Source organism: Oncorhynchus clarkii, chromosome 14 (assembly GCF_045791955.1).
Source record: "Oncorhynchus clarkii lewisi isolate Uvic-CL-2024 chromosome 14, UVic_Ocla_1.0, whole genome shotgun sequence".
Classification (NCBI taxonomy): domain Eukaryota; kingdom Metazoa; phylum Chordata; class Actinopteri; order Salmoniformes; family Salmonidae; genus Oncorhynchus; species Oncorhynchus clarkii.
In genome coordinates, this window is record NC_092160.1 from 3,991,554 (window position 1) to 4,016,221 (window position 24,668).

General features: G+C 42.4%; 1 protein-coding gene across 1 annotated transcript in view; it reads left to right on the forward strand.

The window, feature by feature from the left end:
• The window catches only part of LOC139365913 (5-hydroxytryptamine receptor 4-like), a 113,396-nt gene extending 91,212 nt beyond the window's left edge, over positions 1-22,184 (forward strand). Inside the window, exon 6 of the mRNA XM_071102973.1 lies at positions 22,103-22,184. Within this exon, the coding sequence (XP_070959074.1) occupies positions 22,103-22,184 (82 nt within the window). The remainder of the gene's footprint in view (positions 1-22,102) is intronic.
• The last annotated feature ends 2,484 nt before the right edge of the window (positions 22,185-24,668 follow it).

The following is a 24,668-nucleotide window of genomic DNA, read 5'->3' on the forward strand; positions in this document are numbered from 1 at the left end:
ACTGAAGGCGATAGCCAAATCGGCATATTCAGAGGGAATGCGCACGGTGGAAACTTGGTCTGGACTCTCCACCGTAGTCGCACCAACGGCAACTCCTCTACACCTACCTGAACACTCCTCTGACCACCCCTTAAGAGCCCCCTGTCGCCAGGAAATCACCGGGTTGTGTTGAGCTAACCAGGGAACCCCCAACACCACCGGAAACGCAGGTGAATCTATAAGGAACAGACTAATCTGCTCCTTATGATCCCCCTGCGTTACCATGTCCAGTGGCACCGTAGCCTCCCTAATCACTCCTGACCCTAATGGTCGGCTATCTAATGAGTGCACGGGGAAAGGTTGATCTACCGACACCAGGGGAATCCCTAGCCTTAACGCAAGCCCACGATCCATGAAATTCCCAGCTGCGCCTGAATCGACTAGCGCCTTATGCTGTAGAGAGGGAAAAAACCCAGGCAAAAAAAATCAAAACATACACATGACCGACAGGAGGCTCTGGGTGAGTCTGGTGCTTACTCACCTGGGGTGATCGAGCAGTGCTCCGCCTGCCATCCCGACTCCCAGACGAGTTCCTCCAGCACCGGTCTGACGTGTGCCCTCGTCGACCACAACTGGTGCAGGAGGACACTCCTCCTCCGGTCTCCCTCGAAGCTGCCCCTCCTAATTCCATAGGGATAGGGGCAGGAGGGCTGGGAAGTGGAAACGACAGGGCCTGATCCGAACGCCCGCGAGCAGCCAGCAGATTGTCGAGACGGATAGCCAAGTCAATGAGCTCATCCAGTGTGCAGGTGGTGTCCCGACATGCCAGCTCCCTGCGGACGTCCTCCCTGAGACTGCATCTGAAATGGTCGACCAAGGCCCTGTCGTTCCATCCTGCTCCTGCGGCCAGGGTCCTGAACTCCAGAGCAAAGTCCTGAGCGCTCCTCGTCTCCTGCCGCAGGTGGAACAGCCGTTCACCCGCCGCCCGACCCTCTGGTGGATGGTCAAAAACAGCTCGGAATCGGCGGGTGAACTCTGGGTAATTATCCCTCGCCGAGTCCGGGCCATTCCATACTGCGTTGGCCCACTCGAGGGCTCGCCCAGTCAAGCAGGAGACGAGGGCGCTCACGCTCTCCTCTCCAGAGGGAGCAGGACGCACGGTAGCCAGGTATAGCTCCAGTTGAAGGAGGAAACCCTGGCACCCAGCCGCCGTTCCGTCATACTCCCGTGGGAGTGTCAACCGCAGAGCCCCGGAGCCAGATGTGGTCACAGGAACAGGAGGTGCTGGAGAAGGGGGTGCTAGTGATGATGTGGGAAGACCACTCCTCTCCCATCGATCCATCCTCTCCATCATTTGGTCCATGGCAGAACCAATCCGATGGAGCACGCTGGTGTGGTGGAGGACTCTCTCCTCCATCGATGGGAGAGGAGACGCGGCTGCTCCTGCTGATTCCATGGGTGGTGCGGGATTCTGTCACGTATTAACAAGGTAGGTGGAATCAAGCGCAGAGAGCAGGTGCAGTGAGTCGATAGTTTATTCTCCGGAACAAACACCGAAAACCCGAAAACAGGGTGAAATAATCCAACACAGGATTAAGATATATCGGAGCAAATAGCACAATACGTAATCACTAAAATACATGAAACCAAAACAATCCCGCACGAAACAAAGGCGGGACAACCTACTATAAATAAGGACGTCAATAAACTAAAATACACACAGGTGAAACTAATAAGACAAAACCAACAGACAAACGAAAAAGGGATCGATGGTGGCTAGTAGGACGGTGACGACGACCGCCGAGCACCGCCCGAACAGGCAGGGGAGCCAACTTCGGCGGAAGTCGTGACAACTCCTGTTCGCTTTAGTCCCTGTTTTCTAGTTCATCCGGTTTTGACCATTCTGCCTGGCCTGACCTTGAGCCTGCCTGCCGTTCTGTACCTTACGAACTCTGACCTGGATTACCGACCTCTGCCTGCCCTTGACCTGTGATTCAAACTGTCTGCATCTGGGTCTTATCCTGAGTTCTGATACAAACATGCAGTTGCATCTTCGAAACCTGCTCATCTTTAGGAAATGTATATCTTTCATATACTTTAGACATTTTGGCTTAATTTGATAACGTGACTTTTGTTCTTTATCCAAATACAGTGGGGCAAAAAAGTATTTAGTCAGCCACCAATTGTGCAAGTTCTCCCACTTAAAAAGATGAGAGAGGCCTGTAATTTTCATCATAGGTAAACTTCAATTATGACTGAGAAAAAAAAATCCAGAAAATCACATTGTAGGATTTGTAATGAATTTATTTGGAAATGATGGTGGAAAATAAGTATTTGGTCAATAACAAAAGTTTCTCAATACTTTGTTATATACCCTTTGTTGGCAATGACAGAGGTCAAACGTTTTCTGTAGGTTTTCACACACTGTTGCTGGTATTTTGGCCCATTCCTCCATGCAGATCTCCTCTAGAGCAGTGATGTTTTGGGGCTGTTGCTGGGCAACACAGACTTTCAACTCCCTCCAAAGTTTTTCAATGGGGTTGAGATCTGGAGACTGGCTAGGCCACTCCAGGACCTTGAAATGCTTCTTACGAAGCATTGTGTCCTTTTTCCTTTCTTTCTGTGCTCCCAAATGTTTAGATATGCTGCTAAAGTAACCAGACTGTTAGCTAGCTAGCTAATGAGGTAACATGACGAAACAAGGTATAAACAAATGCCCAGCCCGTGTGTGATTTTGGAACAACATGGTTTATGAACCAAAAAATCTAACTTTTTGGTCCACCAGCCACTGTTGCAGATAGATGGAAACCAATCACTCAGAATTCTTACCAGCCAATAAATGTATTCGCCCTAATAATACCAAAAGCCCAAACTCTCAATCACACTTTTTATAGAAAATAACATAATTTTATATTATAAGGCCAAAATAATGCTTAAACCACATCAGGAGACAACATTTGAGGTCTAGGGAAGAAAATAATAAAAATAAACATTTGGGACGGTATAGTTGCCATTAATTTCATTTGCGCAGCTCAAGAGACTGATGTTTGACTGGCTGTGTTTCTGCATGCGCGATAGCAGAGTTCACGAAACAAAAATACCCCCTATTGATGAAAATCATCATGATATATATCGTTCTGCCAGTTAAGCCTACTTTGCAGTTAACGTTTAATTTGGGAAGTTTTATGGGAAAGCCTTTAGAAGTGACATTGCTAACTGGCTACACAAAGTGGTAGTCGCAGGCAGCCCCATGTCATTACATTAAAGTTGTGTGTACAAATGTGACATATGTAAATGACAAAGATAGAACTGTGCATGGTGATTTTCTACACTCCGAGTCGATATTCACATAAGAAGGAATTCCCCTTGACAGCGGCCACAAATTGAGGGAAACGAACATAATTTTTTTTTTACCTTTATTTAACTAGGCAAGTCAGTTAAGAACAAATTCTTATTTTCAATGATGGCCTAGGAACAGTGGGTTTAACTGCCTGTTCAGGGGCAGAACGACAGATTTGTACCTTGCCAGCTCGGGGGTTTGAACTTGCAACCTTCCGGTTACTAGTCCAACACTAACCACTAGGCTACCCTGCCGCCCATTGTAAGAGATACAACCTAGTTGTAATTTTTTTTGTTATACAGAAATAACAAAACATGCCGAAAAGCTGCTGTGTTGTTCAATGTACATGTAACCAGGTCACAAATCCCGACCTACGGTTTTCATAGTCCATAGGCCAGTGACATTAAATCATTTCATCTTACTGTCCAAAGAGAATGTATGCAGGCGGCTGGCTATACATTCGTATCCCCCGTGGACCGGTTCGTACATAGACGCCTTTGCAGCCTGAATGGAGAATTGTTTATCATCCTTAACTTGATTTAATGGTGAACAGGTGGAAAAAAATTATAAAATATTCATACTTTCTTTATGAAACACAATTTTCCACCACCATGCTATGGTGGCCTAATGCAACTTCCTGACATTGTGTACAGTTTTCAGACCATGGGTAAATAACAGACTGCTGCAACTTGATTGGCTGAACAAGATGCACAACATCCAGGACTTGCGTTTAGCCACTCTAGCATGGTGGTGGAAAATGGTGTGCCATAAAGATGTTTTACTCATTTTCTTATGCCTTCTCACTATTAAATCGAGTTAAGGAGGAAATCAACGCATTTGCAGCCTGAATGGAGAATGTTTTATGTATGAACCGGTCCACATGGGATACGAATATATAGCCTTCTGCGTATATTCCCTTTTGACGGTTAGATGAAATGACAATCTGCCGGCCTTTAGGCTACGGTTCGTAATGCTCCCTCGTAGAGAGCCCTGTGGCTTCAGGTTATTTGGCATGGGAAATGTTGGGGACGCATTGTCCAAGTAGGCTATGCGTAGCTACTGTATGTGTGTGGAAAACATGTTAGAACTTGTTTAGTATAGTCCGTTTTTAACTCCTCTCACTACTCGTAGCTGTGTAGTCCGTTTGCTTGTGTTGTTGGTATTGGCTAGCTTAATGTTCTGGTCAGTAGCTAGCTAGCACTCGCATAGCTGCTAGCACTGTCATGAAACGGTATTAGGGAAGCCCGACAATATTACGTTTTGAGAGAAGTAGTGAAAATGCTCGGGACCAGGCAATTTTGAAATGTAATCTTTAGACATCTTTCACTTTTCTTATATGTAGTTTTGTAATTGACAAAAAAAAGGTGCTTTTTGCTGTGAGCCAACCAAGGTGATCACAGGTTCTTTTCCCCAAAGACGGTGGGGCCACGACGTTCTAATGCCGATTGGGACTATAACTCTCCAACCACAAATGAGCTTCACAGTAGAAAATGAGTTAAATGACTGCCACAACTTTCTTAACAATTCAGCCAAGAGTCATCACACCAAAAGGTGAAAGTGAATAAAAAATATTTAATTCAATGATTTTGTTCAAGTGGGGACAATTTACTCTGACACAGGGGTTTATCTGCATACTGGTTTATTTGCATATTTCTACATACTGACCGCAGCCATGTGATACATGACTGATCATGATAATGTGATTGCTTAACCTTTTTTTTTTTGCGTTTGACTGATTTTTCCCCCTGCCAAATGACACCAAGACTGCATGGTGCAGATTGCAGCGCCATTTACAGAGCTATAAGCATGATGGTTGTCATAGCTCTTTGAATGGTACTGCCATATGTACTGAAATACCAGCTCCATGATCCACTCACGCAGGCAGGCAGGCAAGCAGACGTCTGCACGTTGTCCGTTGGTATGTTGTTCAGTTCGTAGTGAATAGGGTAAGTGGTTAAATATGAATAGCCTGTGCCCTTTAAGACAAAGTGATAAATGAATGCCTTTCACATGAGAAATAGCTTGAAAGCTATGGTTGGGTCACATGTTACAGGTAGTCTGACATTTAAAGTCTCATAGATACAAGGTTAATTTGCTGTACTGCATGTTTAAAACACGAGGTTGGTAATGTTAAAATCTGATATACAAAACACATTTTACAAGTAGATTTATTGAGACGTGCATGCCTAATTATTTTTTTTTTATCGAGTTTTAAAGTATTGGAAGCAAAATCCATGTCTATTATTAGCTGTATTAGGGTTATGTAAGAGGACTAAAGTACTAAGTGCTGCTGGTTTTCAGCATTTCACCAAGTACCTTCAGCATTTATTTTTCTGTCTGCCATTATATGGGTTCTGAAAGCATGCGCCCGTCTTTGTGCTGGAATCTAAGTAGCACTTCTCAACTGTTATTTTATCGTTGAATGAAATGACTGTCTTTACTTTCACCTTTTCACTGTGCGTGACACTTATGTCAACAGCAGTGTAAGTGCTTTAGCCTACTTGTCATATTTGCTAGACTGTACATTTCCACGTACACATTTTTATATTCTGAATTATGACAGAAAATGTATTTGACAGAATGTGGAAAACATCACCCATCCTCCCACCTGTGGCAACCCACACAAACTATAAGAAAAACCAGATAGGCATTTTATAGTGCATTCGGAAAGTATTCAGACCCCTTTCTCCACATTTCTTTACTTTTTAGCCTTATTTTAAAATTGATTAAATAGTTCTACACATAATACCCCATAATGACAAAGCAACAGGTTTTTAGAAATATTTTCAAATGTATTCAAAATAAACTGAAATATCACATTTGCATAAGTATTCAGACCCTTTACTCAGTACTTTGTTGAAGCACCTTTGGCAGCAATTACAGCCTCGAGTCTTCTTGGGTATGACGCTACAAGCTTGGCACACCTATATTTGGGGAGTTTCTCCCATTCCTCTCTGCAGATCCTCTCAAGTTCTGTCAGGTTGGATGGGGAGCTTCGCCACACAGCTATTTTCAGGTCTCCAGAGATGTTCGGTAGGGTTCAAGTCCGGGCTCTGGCTGGGCCACTCAAGGACGTTAAGAGACTTGTCCCGAAGCCACTCCTGTGTTGTCTTGGCTGTGTGCTTAGGGTCGTTGTGCTGTTGAAGGGTGAACCTTTTCCCCAGTCTGAGGTCCTGGAGCAGGTTTTCATCAAGGATCTCTCTGTAGTTTGCTCTGTTACTCTTTCCCTCAATCCTGACTAGTATCCCAGTCCCTGACGCTGAAAAACATCCCCACAGCATGATGCTGCCACCACCATGCTTCACAGTAGGGATGGTCCCTGGCTTCCTCCAGACATCCCGCTTGGCATTCAGGCCAAAGAGTTCAATGTTGGTTTTATCAGACTAGAGATTCTTGTTTCTCATGAGAGTCCTTTAGGTTTCTTTTGGCAAACTCCAAGCTGGCTATCATATGCCCTTTACTGAGGGACTTCCGACTGGCCACTCATCAATAAATGCCCGATTGGTGGAGTGCTGTAGAGATGCTTGTCCTTATAGAAGGTTCTCCCATCTCCACAGAGGAACTCTGGAGCTCTGTCGGAGTGATCATTGGGTTCTTGGTTACCTCCTTGACCAAGGCCCTTCTCCACCGAATGCTCTGAGTCTTGGTGGTTCCAAACTTCTTCCATTTAAGAAGCCACTGTGTTCTCGGGGACCTTCAATGATGCATAAATATTTTGGTACCCTTCCCCAGACACAATCCTGTCTCGGAGGTCTACGGACAATTCCTTCAAACTCATGATTTTTGCTCTGACATGCATTGTCAATTGTGGGACCTTACATAGAGAGGTGTGTGCCTGTCCAAAACATGTCCAATCAATTGAATTTACCAAAGGTGGACTCCAATTAAGTTGTAGAAACAGCTCAAGGATGATCAATGGAAACAGGATGGACCTGAATTCAATTTAGAGTCTCATAGCAAAGGATCTGAATGCTTACAGTTGAAGTTATGTTAAGTGTTACATACACTTATGTTGGAGTCATTAACTTGTTTTTCAACCACTCCACAAATTTCTTGTTAACAAACTATAGTCTTGGCAAGTCGGTTAGGACATCTACTGTGTGCATGATACAAGTAATTTTTCCAACAATTGTTTGCCGACAGATTATTTCACCAATTCCAGTGGGTCAGAAGTTTACATACACTAAGTTGACTGTGCCTTTAAACAGCTTGGAAAATTCCAGAAAATGATTTCATGGCTTCAGACGCTTCTGATAGGCTAATTGACATCATTTCTTGTTTATTTTGTATTTATTTATTTAACCTTTATTTTACCAGGTAGGCTAGTTGAGAACACGTTCTCATTTACAAATGCAACTTGGCCAAGATAAAGCAAAGCAGTTCGACACATACAACAACACAGTTACACATAGAATAAACAAACATACAATCAATGATATAGTAGAAAAATATATATACAGCATGTGCAAATGGGGTTAGATAAGAGAGCTAAGGCAATAAATAGGCCATGGTGGCGAAGAAATTACAATATAGCAATTAAACACTGGAATGGTAGAATGTGAAGAAGATGCATGTGCAAGTAGAGATACTGGGGTGCAAAGGAGCAAGATATATACATAAATACAGTATGGGGATGAGGTAGATTGGATGGGCTATTTACAGATTAGCTACAGTATGTACAGGTGCAGTGATCTGTGAGCTGCTCTGACAGCTGGTGCTTAAAGCTAGTGAGGGAGGAAAGTCTCCAGCTTTAGTGATTTTTGCAGTTTGTTCCAGTCATTGGCAGCAGAGAACTGGAAGGAGAGGCGGCCAAAGGAAGAATTGGCTTTGGGGGTGACCAGTGAGATATACCTGCTGGAGCATCTGCTACGGGTGGGTGCTGCTAAGCTCATCTGGAAGTTAGTTAAGTGTCCAAAGAAGGGCCAAAGGTATACAGAATGGTGTCGTCTGTGTAGAGGTGGAACAGGCTAGAATAAGGGTTGCAACAATTTCGGCAGATCACTTTAGAAAAAGTGTCCAGATTGTCTAGCCCGGCTGATTTGTAGGGGTCCAGATTTTGTAGCTCTTTCAGAACATCAGCTATCTGGATTTGGGTGAAGGAGAAGTGGGGGAGGTTTGGGCGAGTTGCTGTGAGGAGCGCAGGGCTGCTGACCGGGGTAGGGGTAGCCAGGTGGAAAGCATGGCCAGCCATAGAAAAATGCTTATTGAAATTCTCAATTATAGTGGATTTATCGGTGGTAACATTGTTTCCTTGCCTCAGTGCAGTGGGCAGCTGGGAGGAGGTGCTCTTATTCTCCATGGACTTTACAGTGTTCCATAACTTTTTTGAGTTTGTGCTACAGGATGCAAATTTCTGCTTGAAAAAACTAGCCTTAGCTTTCCTAACTGCCTGTGTATATTTGTTCCTAACTTCCCTGAAAAGTTGCATATCACGGGGGCTGTTCGATGCTAATGCAGAACGCCACAGGATGTGGATGTTTTGAATGGGGCATGCTTATTTAAGATGGTGAGGAAGGCACTTTTAAAGAATAACAAGGCATCCTCTACTGACGGGATGAGGTCAATATCCTTCCAGGATACCCGGGCCATGTCGATTTGAAAGGCCTGCTTGCTGAAGTGTTTTAGGGAGCGTTTGACAGTGATGAGGGGTGGTCATTTGACCGCAGACCCATTACGGATGCAGGCAATGAGGCAGTGATTGCTGAGATCTTGGTTGAAAACAGCAGAGGTGTATTTGGAGGGCAAGTTAGTTAGGATGATATCTATGAGGGTGCCCGTGTTTAAGGATTTGGGGTTGTACCTGGTGGGTTCATTGATAATTTGTGTGAGATTGAGGACATCAAGCTTAGATTGTAGGATGGCCGGGGTGTTAACCATGTCACAGTTTAGGTCACCTAGCAGCACGAGCTCTGAAGATAGATGGGGGGCAATCAATTCAACATATGGTGTCCAGGGCACAGCTGGGGGCAGAGGGTGGTCTACAGTAAGTGGCAACAGTGAGAGACTTGTTTCTGGAGAGATGGATTTTTAAAAGTAGAAGTTAGAATTGTTTGGGTACAGACTTAGAGAGTAAGACAACTCTATTTGAGTCAATTGGAGGTGTACCTGTGGATGTATTTCAAGGCCTACCTTCAAACTCAGTGCCTCTTTACTTGACATCATGGGAAAATCAATAGAAATCATCCCAGACCTCAGAAAAGAAATTGTAGACCTTCACAAGTCTGGTTCATCCTTGGGAGCAATTTCCGATGGCCTGAAGGTACCACGTTCATCTGTATCAACAATAGTACGCAAGTATAAACACCATGAGACCACGCAGCTGTCATACTGCTCAGGAAGGAGAAGCATTCTGTCTCCTAGAGATGAACGTACTTTGGTGCGAAAAGTGCAAATCAATCCCAGAACAATAGCAAAGGACCTTGTGAAGATGCTGGAGGAAACCGGAACAAAAGTATCTATATCCACAGTAAAACGAGTCCTACATCGACATAACCTGAAAGGTCGCTCAGCAAGGAAGAAGCCACTGCTCCAAAACCGCCATAAAAAAGCCAGACTACGGTTTGCAACTGCACATGGGGAAAAGAGCGTACTTTTTGTAGAAATGTCGTCTGGTCTGATGTAACAAAAATACTATTTGGCCATAATGACCATCGATACTGTATGTTTGGAGGGAAAAGGAGGACGCTTGCAAGCCGAAGAACACCATCCCAACCGTTAAGTACAGGGGTGGCAGCATCATATTGTGGGGCTCTTTGCTGCAGGAGGGACTGGTGCACTTCACAAAATAGATGGCATCATGAGGTAGGAAAATGATGTGGATATATTGAAGCAACATCTCAAGACATCAGTCAGGCAGTTAAAGCTTGGTCGCAAATGGGTCTTCCAAATGGACAATGACCCCAAGCATACTTCCAAAGTTGTGTGGCAAAATGGCTTAAGGATAACAAAGTCAAGGTAAGTCAAGTGGCCATCACAAAGCCCTGACCTCAATCCTATAGAACATGTTTTGGCAGACCTGAAAAAGCGTGTGCGAGCAAGGAGGTCTACAAATCTGACTTCGTTACACCAGCTCTGTCAGGAGGAATGGGCCAAAATTCACGCAACTTATTGTGGGAAGCTTGTGGAAGGCTACCTGAAATATTTGACCCAAGTTAAACAATTTATAGGCAATGCTACCAAATACTAATTGAGTGTATGTAAACTTCTGACCCACTGGGAATGTGATGAACAAAATAAAAGCTGAAATGAATCATTCTCTCTACTATTATTCTGACATAAGACATTCTTAAAATTAAGTGGTGATCCTAACTGACCTAAGATAGGCAATTTTTACTAGGATTAATTGTCAGGAATTGTGAAACTGAGTTTAAATGTATTTGGCTAAGTTGTATGTAAACGTTCAACTTCAACTATATATATGTCGAGGCACAGAACTACAGAAGATGAATCATCTTTTGCTTTGTAAACTCCCTTTACTTCTTTCCTATTGGAGCATACTATCTTGTCTTTTGCATTGTAAACTCCCTTTACTTATTTCCTATTGGAGCATACTATCTTGTCTTTTGCATTGTAAACTCCCTTTACTTCTTTCCTATTGGAGCATACTATCTTGACAACATGATCATTTTCTAATGATGAACAAGGTATCTCAATTCTTTTTAATACATTTAAAAAACTGTTTTCCCTTTGTCATTATAGAGTATTGTGTGTAGATTGATGAGGGAAAAAATACATGTAATCAATTTTAGAAGAAGGCTGTAACATAACTAAATGTGGAAATAGCCAAGGGGACTGAATGCTTTCCAAATGCACTGTGTAGGCAACATGAATGCACCTGTGACATTTCATAAAAAAATTGGCATATGAATTTAAAGAACACAAGTGCGAGGTTGACATTCAATGCATGCTCCTCTAGTTACAGAAAGGAGCATCAACCAATCAGTGAATAGCCTATCTGATGGTCACATCGTAGAGCTGTTGAGGAAAATCTACCACTGAAGTCAGAAGAAAGGGTCTCTCTCTCTCTCTCAAGGGGCTTTATTGGCATGGGAAACATGTTTATATTGCCAAATAAAGTGAAATAGATCATAAACAAAAGTGAAACGAACAGTAACCATTACACTCACAATTGTTCCAAAAGAATAAAGACATGTCAAATGTAATATTATGTCTGTATACAGTGTTGTAATGAGTAGTTAAAGTACAAAAGGGAAAATAAATCAACATAAATATAGGTTATATTTACAAATGGTGTTTGTTCTTTACTGGTTGCCCTTTTCTTGTTGCAACAGGTCACAAATCTTGCTGCTGTGATGGCACACTGTGGTATTTCACCCAATAGAAATGGGAGTTTATCAAAATTGTAATTGTTTTCGAATTCTTTGTGGGTGCAATCTGAGGGAAATATGTGTCTCTAATGTGGTCATACATTTGGCAGGAGGTTAGGAAGTGCAGCTCAGTTTCCACCTAATTTTGTGGGCAGTGTGCACATAGCCTGTCTTCTCTTGAGAGCCAGGTCTGCCTTCAGCGGCCTTTTCAATAGCAAGGCCATGCTCACTGAGTCTATACATAGTCAGAAATGTCCTTAATTTTCGGTCAGTCACAGTGGTCTGCCACTGTGTACTCTCTGTTTAGGGCCAAATAGTATTCTAGTTTGCTCTGGGTTTTTTGTATATTCTTTTCAATGTGTCAAGTAATTATCTTTTTGTTTTCACATCATTTGGTTGGGTTTAATTGTGTTGCTGTCCTGGGGCTCTGTGGGGTCTGTTTGTGAACAGAGCCCCAGGACCAGCTTGCTTAGAGGGCTCTTCTCCAGGTTTATTTCTCTGTAGGTAATGGTTTTGTTATGGAAGGTTTGGGAATCGCTTTCTTTGGTGGGTGTATAATTTAACGGCTTTTTTTTGGATTATGATAATTATTGGCTTAATTCTACTCTGCATGCATTTATTTGATGTTTTACATTGTACACAGGGGATATTTTTTGCAGAATTCTGCATGCGGAGTCTCACTTTGGGGTTTGCCCCATTTTGTGAAATCTTGGTTGGTGAGCGAGCGGACCCCAGTCCTCACAACCATAAAGGGCATTGGGTTCTATAAATTATTCAAGTATTTTTTGCCAGATCCTAATTGGCATGTTGAATTTGATGTTCCTTTTGATGGCATAGAAGGCCCCTCTTGCCTTGTCTCTCAGATCGTTCACAGCTTTGAGGAAGTTACCTGCGGCACTGATGTTTAGGCCGAGGTATGCATCGTTTTTTGTGTGCCCTAGGGCAAAGGTGTCTAGATGGAATTTGTATTTGTGGTTCTGGCAACTAGACCTTTTTTGGAACACTATTATTTTTTGTCTTACTGAGATTCACTGTCAGGGCCCAGGTCGGACAGTCTCTCTCGCTCTCTCTCTCTCCCCGTCAGTGTTTCCACCTTAAACATGAGTTGAATTTTTTGGGATTAACTCTGAACATATGATTTAAAGATGTTTGTTTTACACTGTCAGGGCATCACCTAAATATGAGGGTTTTCCTCTTCAAGTGGACTGTAGGAAATTCGGCACTCTGGGCTATGTTGGACACAGTCCAGCTGAAGGTTTCTTGGAGAGTCCGTTCATTTTAGAGTACTCCTTCCATTTGTGTGGTTTCTGCTCTTTGTCATAGTGGTGTAGTATAATGTATCAAATATCAAATCACATTTTATTTGTCACATACACATGGTTAGCAGATGTTAATGCGAGTGTAGCGAAATGCTTGTGCTTCTAGTTCCGACAATGCCGTAATATCCAACGAGTAATCTAACCCAACAATTTCACAACAACTACCTTATACACACAAGTGTAAAGGAATGAATAAGAATATGTACATAAAAAAATATGACTGAGTGATGGTATAGAACGACAATAGGCAAGATGCAGTGGATGGTATAGAGTACATTATATACATATGAGATAAGTAATGTAGGGTATGTAAACATATAAAAGTGGCATTGTTTAAAGTGGCTAGTGATACATTTATTATATACATTTTTCCATTATTAAAGTGGCTGGAGTTGAGTCAGTATGTTGGCAGCAGCCACTCAATGTTAGTGATGGCTGTTTAACAGTCTGGTCCCTGCTTTGATGCACCTGTACTGACCTCGCCTTCTGGATGATAGCGGTGTGAACAGACAGTGGCTCGGGTGGTTGTTGTCCTTGATGATCTTTATGGCCTTTCTGTGACATCGGGTGGTGTAGGTGTCCTGGAGGGCAGGTAGTTTGCCCCCGGTAATGCGTTGTGCAGACCTCACTACCCTCTGGAGAGAATTACTGTTATGGGCGGAGCAGTTTCCGTACCAGGCGGTGATACAAGCCGACAGGATGCTCTCGATTGTGCATCTGTAAAAGTTTGAGTGTTTTTGGTGACAAGCCGAATTTCTTCAGTCTCCTGAGGTTGAAGATGTGCTGCTGCGCCTTCTTCACCACACTGTCTGTGTGGGTGGACCATTTCAGTTTGTCCGTGATGTGTACGCCGAGGAACTTAACCTTCCACCCACTCCACTACTGTCCTGTCGATGTGGATAGGGGGCTGCTCCCTCTGCTGTTTCCTGAAGTCCACGATCATCTCCTTTGTTTTGTTGACGTTGAGTGTGAGGTTATTTTCCTGACACCACACTCCGGGGCCCTCACCTCCTCCCTGTAGGCCGTCTCATTGTTGTTGGTAATCAAGCCTGCCACTATAGTGTCATCTGCAAACTTGATGATTGAGTTGGAGGTGTGCATGTCCACGCAGTCGTGGGTGAACCCGGAGTACAGGAGAGAGCTGAGAATGCATCCTTGTGGGGCCCCAGTGTTGAGGATCAGCGGGGTGGAGATGTTGTTACCTACCCTCACCAGGGCGGCCCGTCAGGAAGTCCAGGACCCAGCTGCACAGGGCGGGGTCGAGACCAAGGGTGTCAAGCTTGATGACGAGTTTGGAGGGTACTATGGTGTTAAATGCTGAGCTGTAGTCTATGAACAGCATTCTCACATAGGTATTCCTCTTGTCCAGGTGGGTTAGGGCAGTGTGACTGCGATTGCATCGTCTGTGGACCTATTGGAGTGGGTCTAGGGTGTCAGGTAGGGTGGAGGTGATATGGTCCTTGACTAGTCTCTCAAAGCACGTCATGATGACAGAAGTGAGTGTCATTTAGCTCAGTTACCTTAGCTTTCTTGGGAACAGGAACAATGGTGGCCCTCTTGAAGCATGTGGGTGTGATCCAGCCTGGATTTGAATCAGGGACTGTAGTGACACCTCTTGCACTAAGATGCAGTGCCTTAGACCGCTGCACCACTCGGGAGCCAAAATTATGGGAATGTTCTCAAAGAAAATGCAATATTATTTTTCTCCCATCAGAAAGTGGGGATAGGACCCCCTTTAGTGCGATCCTCACCTAATCTATGGCCATAGAACTTCAGGTGTTGGGGCCGGCCTCTGGAAAAGTATTGCAAGATTTTTTAATCTGGTTTATGTGAAGACAAAAAGGCATCAGACTTGTACATTTACAGCACACTCCTCTCCACAACACATGTTTAAAAACATGTTCACACACAAAGGTTTACTCTGTCTTATTCTAATTACTCAACACTCTCACTGTCAAACACACACAGACACACACCTCACGCGCACATACAGACACACACACACACATATACACACACACACATACATAACCACACAAACATCTGAATTGCAAGGTAAACAGACTTCTCCTCTCCCAGGGGACTCATAGGTACGTTTCTTATTTTTGCTCTCTCCGTGTTGGCTCCTCATTCTAGTCAAAGAAACAATCAGGTCAGGAATGCTCTACCACTGCAACGGCAACCGTCATTCAACTAGAAGTAATCAAACTATCTTTGTTCCATGTAGAGTTTCAGCATGATGATGTTGTTATCTTAAAACAGACACAACGTTCCTCCAACTACCACAGCTGGCTTCCCTGTGTGTTAGCTAGCCTGGACACCCACAGCTGCCTGCTGGAATTTGGTGCCTGTCTGGCCCCTGCCCTGATTGTGTGTGCGTGTGTGTGTGTGTGTGTGTGTGTGTGTGTGTGTGTGTGTGTGTGTGTGTGTGTGTGTGTGTGTGTGTGTGTGTGTGTGTGTGTGTGTGTGTGTGTGTGTTTCTAACCAGCCAGGGAGCTGTTCGTATTCTGGACCCCTCACTGAATGATCAATCACACTGCTTGACTTCTCTCTGTGGTCCTGCCAGTCTTGCACTGGGCCCTGTTTGGAGTTCCATGTCTATCTCCAGATTAGCATATGGGCATTCTCTATGGTGCCATGTCTCATTTAAGGCTCCCTTCAAAAATACATTTCTATATTAATGAATTTCTTATGTAAATGAGGTTCCTATGTTAATGCGACTTTGCATAAATAAATACTGGAAACAACAGTGGGTAGTGGCTGTGGAGTAGTACCCTTCATTCAGCCTACATCCTCAGAGACAATAGCTTGCTTAATCAGGTATCGTTCAATAAAGACTTCAAGTCAAATCTGGGGCGCCCCCCTGCTGGCGTGCCTGTCCCTCTTCTGGAGAAAGACAGGTGGAACGTGAGCCCCAGTGTAATGAAGGGAGGCCCCTCCTGCTGTGTCCCGATGCCCTCCCTGTGCCCTGTGTCATGTAAAAATCTTCCCAGCGTGAAATAGTTCCCAATCGTTCTGATTGTGTTGTGATTGTGACATCATGTTGTAAAGATTTTCACAGCGTGAAAATGTTCCCAGTCAATAATTTGCACGTGCGTCTGTGTGGATGGCTGAGCTCGTGCAGATGTTTCTCTCACACCCCCTCGCCCTTGATTTGGCTAGCTAACTAGCATAATTAGCTATAAACTGTTAAAGATGGCATCAGAGGTGTGCAGTTTTAACTTGTTTGTATAGCTAACTAATTAACTAAAAAACATAGATGCACTGGCAATCGAAAACGTAGCACCCAAGTCTTTGCAATTGCAAAAAATCTCTCCTCACATCAACCCTCTGCACTTTGACACGTAAGTCCGGGAATTTTTTTGAGGTTGAGGGAGGGTGAGAGAGAAACATCCGCATGAGCTCGGACATCCACAAAAAATGATGCAATTATTGAACTGGGAACATTTACATTTTAGAACACAATCAGAACGATCAGAACTATTTCACGCTGGGAAGCTTTTTTACGTGACACCCTTGTGTGAACCAGAACATGTTGGAGTAGATTAGTTTGTAATAGATTCCATCTCCTCCTCCAAAAGAAGGTTGGAATTGCAGAATTGCCTATTACCAAGAGGAGCTGGGTTTTGCTGCCCTGTTTAATTCCAAACAGCTCAGTAAGGAAGCTTTGACCCCTGCTCCTCTGCCATAGATTGTGCTCCTCAGCAGGCTGAAATGGAAAACCATTTATTCCTCGCTCTGACGTCGCCCAGATAAACAAACTGTAAAACATGTTATTATCTAATTAGTTAGCTTCTCAGCCCCGCTCTCTGATTAATTTAATTTCACTATTTATATTTTCAAACTGATGCCCAACTGTTTAGTCATTCTCTGAACAAAGTTGTTCAGACAAAATTTGTTAGAATGAGCACATGTATTTATTCTCCAAGACCAAAGTTGAAAAGTTTAAGCCCTCACAATAAATTATGGTGTTCACTTTGAATTACCATCCTCTACCAGAGAAGCTGCAAATGTATACAGTAATTCTTGTTCTAGTTACATTATGGAGTTTGTTGAACTCTCAGAGGCAGCACTGTGTCTAACCCACAGTGAAGCATATGGCACAGATCAAACACTTGACTGCTGTGGCCACAGCTGAGTGGCTGTTATGCTGTGGTCAGTGGTAATGAGCCATTAATACCAATGAGATGAGACCTGGGCTCATATCCACAAAGCGACTCAGAGTAAGAGTGCTGATCTAGGATCAGTTTTGCCTTTTAGATACTAATGAATAAGATTATATTGACAGATCCTAGATCAGCACTCCTACTCTGAGATGCTCTGTGGATTCGGGCCTGAGTAGGATTTCTCTCGAATACTTCCTTGATCATCCACCACCAGTTTACTGTATATACAGGGCAGGTGACAAAAGGCAGATATTTGTTCCTATTTCTAAACTTGCCCAAGTAACAGTTTTGGATTCAGGAAGCCTACATTGTTTGACTTCTAATTCTTAAGAGTCTAAGCCGTTGGTGGTTCAGGAAATAAACACTCAGGAAATATACAAACGTTTTAGAACACCTACTAATTCAAGGGTTTTTCTTTATTTTTTACTCTTTTCTACATTGTAGAATAATAGTGAAGACATCAAAACTATGAAATAACACATATGGAATCATGTAGTAACCAAAAAAGTGTTAAACAAATCAGTGGTATTTTATATTTGAGATTCTTCAAATAGCCACCCTTTGCCTTTGACAGCTTTGCACACACTTGACATTCTCTCAAGCAGCTTCATGAGGTAGTCACCTGCAATGCATTTAAATTAACATGTGTTAATTGAAATGGAGGGGGGGGGGGGGTTAAAAGACAAAGTCCATATTATGTTAAGAACAGCTCAAATAAGCAAAGAGAACTTTACTTTATGACATGGTCAGTCAATACGGAAACTGACTCTCATGAGGACCGCCACTGGAATGGAAGACCCAGAGTTACCTCTGCTGCAGAAGATAAGTTCATTAGAGTTACCAGCCTCAGAAATTGGAGTCCAAATAAATGCTTCACGGTGTTCAAGTAACAGACACATCTCAACATCAACTGTTCAGAGGAGACTGTGTGAATCAGGCCTTCATGGTCAAATTTCTGCAATGAAACCACTGCTAAAGGACACTAATAAGAAGAGACTTGCTTGGGACAAGAAACACGAGCAATGGACATTAGACCGGTGGAAATTTGTAATTTGGTCTGAAGTCCAAATTGGAGATTTTTGGTTCCAACCGCCTTGTCTTTGTGAGATGCGTGTGAGTGAACAGATGATCTCTGCATGTGTATTTCCCACCGTAAAGCATGGAGGAGGAGGAGGTGTTGTGGTGTGGGGGTGCTTTGCTAGTGACACTGTGATTTATTTAGAATTCAAGGCACACTTAACCAGCATGGCTACCACAGCATTCTGCACCGATACACCATTCCATCTGGTTTAGGCTTAGTGGGACTATAATTTTGTTTTTCAACAGGACAATGACCTAACACACCTCCATGGCTGTGTAAGTTTTATTTAACCAGGAATGAGTGTGATGGAGTGCTGCATCAGATGACCTGGCCTCCACAATCACCCGACCTCAACCAAATTGAGATGGTTTCGGATGAGTCGGACGGCAGAGTGAAGGAAAAGCAGCCAACAAGTGCTCAGCATATGTGGGAAGTTCTTCAAGACTGTTGGAAAAGTATTCCAGGTGAAGCTGGTTGAGAGAATGCCAAGAGTGTGCAAAGCTGTCATCAAAGCAAAGTGTGGCTATTTGAAGAATCTCAAATATAATATATATTTTGATTTGTTTAACACCTTTTTGGTTACTACATGATTCCATATGTGTTATTTCGTAGTTTTGATGTCTTCACTATTATCCTACAATGTAGAAAATAGTAAAAATAAAGAAAAACCCTTGAATGAGTAGGTGTTCTAAAACTTTTGACCGGTAGTGTAAAATATATATATTTTTTGACACATATTTAACCCTTTTTTTGGGGTAGACACAAAACTACCTTCATACTTCCATGGATTTTTTAAACTAGTACTGGTTACCTTCAGACGAGTCCCGTGGCACTTGTGGGGGCCATAGAGCAAAACGGAGAACACCGTCGTGCTTGTGAGAATCTTCCATTTTCCATTAGTTTGTAGCCTAAACGGTTTGGATGCTACAAACAGAAGTTGACACGTCAACGGTACCAACTTCAGACGAGTCCCGTTGGGGTTGTAAAGAAAATCAGAGAACACCCTCGTGTTCCTGAGTCTCGTATTGCCACAGAGTGGTCATATTAGTTTTTTTAGGCCAAACCTTTCTAACTGAACAGTTTGGCCTACCATTCAGACGCTACAGAGTTTTTTGTGAGAAGACCGATTTTCGGGATGTAGTTCGGCCACCTTCAACCGCAGATGGAGAAGGCTGCCATGGGCGCATGCGGTGGATTGAGATGCAGCATATGTAAAAATAAATTTTTAAAATGGATATCTCTAGCTTAACCTTTCTCCTACAATTTCCATCAAAATCCGTCTGTTTAAGCTGTAGCTTTCTGTATTTTTTTTTTGTTGCATGGGGTGCGTCTCAATCCACTGCATCCGCCGATGGCAGAACTAAAGCGGTGTTTGTCAGACCATGAGACATCCTGAAAATCGGTCTTCTCACTAAGCCCTCTGTGGAAAGACGAGACTCTCATGAACACAATGGTGTTCTCCGTTTTTGCTCTACCACCCGACAAGCGTCATGGGACTAATATGACCACTCTGTGGAAAGGTGAATCTGTTACGAACACGTACAGTAACATGTCGGTTGTTTTGCTCTAACAAGACTTGTCTCAAGGTCATAGGTACCAGTAAAAAAAAAATGTATGGAAGTATATATGGAGAAAGAAAAAAATAGTTTCCTGATCTTTCTTATATCTCTCAGATATAGAACAGACACTTCAGAACAAACGTTCTTTAGATTTTTGGGGGGGGACAATCTGTTCCATTTAGTGAATCTGTTATTCAGTGAGTTATGGCCTAATCGCAGTAATGCCAAATTCAATGTTTCATCAAATATTTTTTAAATATATTTTTTGATACCTGAAGTGGTCTTAAAATGTTTAATAAAATAATTAAATGATCCTTGGTATGACCATCTCAAATCAATTCCATATGTTATCTTAGTAGAGCCCCTACCCCGGCTTTGACAGGGCTTAGACTAGAGGGTTTTAAACTGACAGATTCTGATGGGATTTTTTAAAATTTATTAGGTTACTTAGATTAACATACCGTCACTAGACTCTAGGGGGTTTAAAGCCCAGCGACTAGCAAAACTCTTTATATGAACCGTAAGACAAGCTCTCTAAAAGGTTTGGATGGATTACATTAAAATGTCAGCGGTTAAGCGTTAATAAAGTCAGGATGAGAATCAGAGAGAGGGCAGCAGAGAATGGGTGGTGGCCATGCCAGTCAAGAGGGTGCTCTGGCCTACTGTCTGTGTTGCTGCTATCCCTTAGTACAGAGCTCAGGAGCTGCTATAGGGATACAGAGAAAGAGAGGAGATGGACTCATCTGCCCCTCCATCACTGCAATTACTGCATCATAATGTACGTCATAAGTCATGTGTTTCCAGGGCATTTTATCCATTAGGAGCAGTGTCACCATCTTCCTTTCAGTCTGTGGTTCTCTCTGTGGGTAATTGGTACCACTATATCAGTTGTACCACCACAGGCAGGACATTTAGGGTTAAACACTGCAATGTGGTAGCAATTTTGGGTTCTGCTCCATTGGAAAGCTCTAGCACATTTCCTTAAATCCCGGAACATTAGACAGTTTTGAGGTTTTTTTTTAAAGTACATTTCACAGCCAATTTCTAAGCAGGAATTGCCTTTGGTTTGGTTGTTTATGAAAATAGATCCTAATGGTTTTAGGATGGCTTCCACCTCTCAAACAGAGACAATGAGTCAATATGACAGTGAATTGTTTGATACACTTCAACGTAAGCGATTTACTCCAGAGAAATCACTCATGATATGGTTTCCAAATGGTGTTTCTTTCTCACCTGTTTGATGATTGGCTTTCTTGCACGTGGGAAATGTAATTTAGTTAGCGTGATTATTTTATGCAATGAGTTTTGCCATATTCATATGTCTCAATTTCCCTTGAAAGTGTGTTTTAGATTTGGAGTGAATGAATGATCACGTTACAGTCAATGTGACCGTTTTGTACTTTATAGGGCGCTCATTCCAACAACTGATTGTATGTCCTTTGTGGGGAGATGATCAGTGCAAAGCGTCACAGAAGTTGAAGAAATATGAAACTGTTGATCATATCGCTTACTCATTTGAGAGTTGGCGAAGTAATGTTTTACTGTGTCAGGAAAAATAAGTATTAAGAAAACATCTGTGGCCCTAAACTTGTCAAAGTTAAAATCATGACTTGCGTCTAAAATGTGCAGCCGGATGGTTTTCACTCACCGTTCTGTATCATCAACAGGACATGATTTCAGCCATCCATTAAAGGAAAAATGTCTGCCTTTTTGGTGTATCTTCAAGTTCTCATGATGCCAGATGGTGAAAGGGATAGTCATCTCAAGTAGGAGTATTGTAGACTTGGCACAGCCTCCTATCCCACTTTTCTATGTTGGATAGTATGATTTGTGGGGTATAATTTGTATAGTGGATCTGAATAGTGTCATCTAAAGCATGCTGACAACATTGTAGGTTTATCACTAATCCTGATTTATCCTGACCCTTAGAGTGAACCAGTTAAGGTTTCACTGAAGTTCCACTCCTTTATTGCAGCCAACAACAACCCCAGAAAAGAGAAAGTCAGGCTCACCTCCGCAGAGCCAACCCCAATTTACTGTAATCCCAGAGCTTCACATTAACCAGACTGCTTGAATCAGGCAGGAGTGCTGCTCGCTTCATGTGGTTTTAAGTTACTTAACAATACCTCTCTCATTTTAAGGGTAGGCTACAAGTTCAACGAAACGGTGAGTCCTGTGTAAAATCTATTGTTCTGTTCATTCTGTGAAATGTTTGTTTTAGGAGTTCATCATCAAAAAGTATTGATGCATCTCGGATGTTAAAGTTAATTGAATGATTACCCAATGTCAGTTTGAAATTAAATGTTACATTCTGTGTTTGTATAATTTCAGGTATGCTGCCCTGCACAACGGAAACCATATTGAAAAGGAAAAGCAGTCGTTGCAGAAAGAGGACACGGAGTCCTGCTTCTGACAACCACAGACAGTCAGACAGACACTGTGCAATCTGAGACAGGGACTGGGCCAGAACCAGCCCTAGAGGGAGTCATTCTAAGGCAGCCTCTCCCACTGAGCCAAACCAACAACATGTTTGGACTGAATTCTTAGTAGCGGGATCGATTATGGACTGTGGAATACTTTAAGGTGAATAATGTTGCCAAAGCTATTTGATATTAACTTTGTTTTAAGACATGTCGTTTCATATTTCCTTTGCTTAGAAAAGGAAGAAAAACACTCAATCTTTCTGATCCACTATAGCTAGCTCTGTTAGTTAACGGATGTTCCGGTAATGCTTAGTGTTATCTGTCACCAATGTAAACATTTCAATAAGCTTTATTGATCTAAGGAGGTGCAATTTCACACAGGCACAGAGGGCTCATAACCCCTTCATTTAGAATGAAGTATTAACTTGAAAATGTTCTCATTTTATTCAACTTCAGGTCTCTTATCTCTCTCTGTCATTGGTGCCCTATACTCAGTCACTATCAGCCTAGATCCCATAACTTTCCTTTGATGCTTTGCATAATCTTCAAAAGCCGAAAGTGATAAAGTATTTTAGCACACCCACGGTATAGTATGGTATGTGATGAAATAATTCAGCCCCTGAAGTGCATTATTAGCTACTACACTTTATAAATGATCCCTTCTCTCTCATGACTCCTCTCTCAGATGTTGACAAAGATGGACCATGCAATAAGATGGACGTGTTTTTAAAGATTATGGTTGCTGAAGCAATTTAATCTTGGTCACAGTATTTTGCCTCCTACTGATGTGTGTTGTCTACTACAGTACGTGCATACTATGTACAGTATGTGGGCGCATGCTTGAGATCATGTCCTATACTTCATGAAGGGCCCCTCTCAACACCACGTGTTCAGTCTAGTCCACAGCAACATTCATTTCTTATGCATTACGAACAGTAGTCCGAAAATATTTGCTAGAGTGTACTACAATTTTCCGGCATTTTGTATTCATGAACAATCCAAGGTATCCCTTGAGATGTATAATTACCCGCACCTGAAATGTGAACATTGACTTTCTTTTCCTGTGCCATTCCAAAGCAAACCATTCCACTTGCTGAATCCTTCAGTAGGCTACCAATGATGACTAGCTCGTTTAAAAGGCAATCGCCACCAAAGCCAACATTTCATTTTCAATGAGTCACCAAATAGAGGCTCAATGGCACATTCTGTCCAAAACACTGGGAATATTTCCTTTCAGAAAACAATGCAAAGAGATCATACATAGTCATATACAGCAGGATGTAAAGAATACCAACTGCATTTTCCCCATACATTCATCTGTTAAACACACATTCAAGCGACGTCTCCCAGCAACTTAAACAAAATGACCCTGTTGGTTGAACTTCCTGATGAAATGTCCAATCTTAAAGGGGCAGTGCAGTCACAAAGAAATGGTAAATAATGTTTTTATGATATTTCCAGACTATCAGGTCGAAATTGTGAAAATTATGAAAATGCCCTTTAAGTGTAAGCTTTTTGAAGAAAAACCAGCAGGCACTATGCCCTCCACGGAATGAGTTTGACACCCCTACCCTAGACCAGAGTTTCCCAACCCTCTCCTCGGATGTTTCACATTTGAGTTTTAACCCTAAACTACCACATCTGATTCAATTAGGCAAAGGCGGGAGGATTAGTTGACTAATTGAATCAGGTGTGCCAGTTTAGAGTTAAAACAAAAATGTGAGAGGGTTGGGAAACCCTGGTCTAGATGATCCAATCAGATGTGTCAGTACATCCACACGATCAGTCTGAGCATTTCAATGGCAAAAGAAGGCTCAGGGAAATAAATGATAGACAAATATATTTTGATTTACAACCATGAAATAAACACTCAGTGATTTATTAGACACTGAGTGATGATTTTAAAAAATCAAATGAAAAAGACTGCATGAGGCTTTAATAGATAGCCCAGCAGATTATCCTGTTTTTATAATGTACATGTTGAAATGTAAATATCAGAATTACCATTAAGTTGTCTCTGAGTGGGGTGTTTGGGGCAAGGTTGAGTGTGTTACACAGTGTCCAGTAGCATTAAGCCATAAGTCATTACATCCATCCTGTCTTCCTCCTTACAAAACCAAAATGTCAGTCACTCCCTCCTTCCCTCCTGTCCTTGGACTCAATTTTTCCCATGAAGATTTTTGAAGTGGATTTAACAAGTGACATCAATAAGGGATCATCGCTTTCACCTGGATTCACCTGGTCAGTCTGTCATGGAAAGAGCAGGTGTCAATAATGTTTTGTACACCCAGTGTAGGCAGAGCCGTTACAGTGCTATACCCTTCTGGAACAGATTTTAAACCAATGTTTGTTTTTTTCATGCTCCTTAAAAAAAGCTATTTATCTCAGACTGTGACCTCTTCATAATTGAAGCACTAGCACTTTAGTAATATATAGATAATGATGTAACAAAGTATTTTCATCAGTTGATCGTC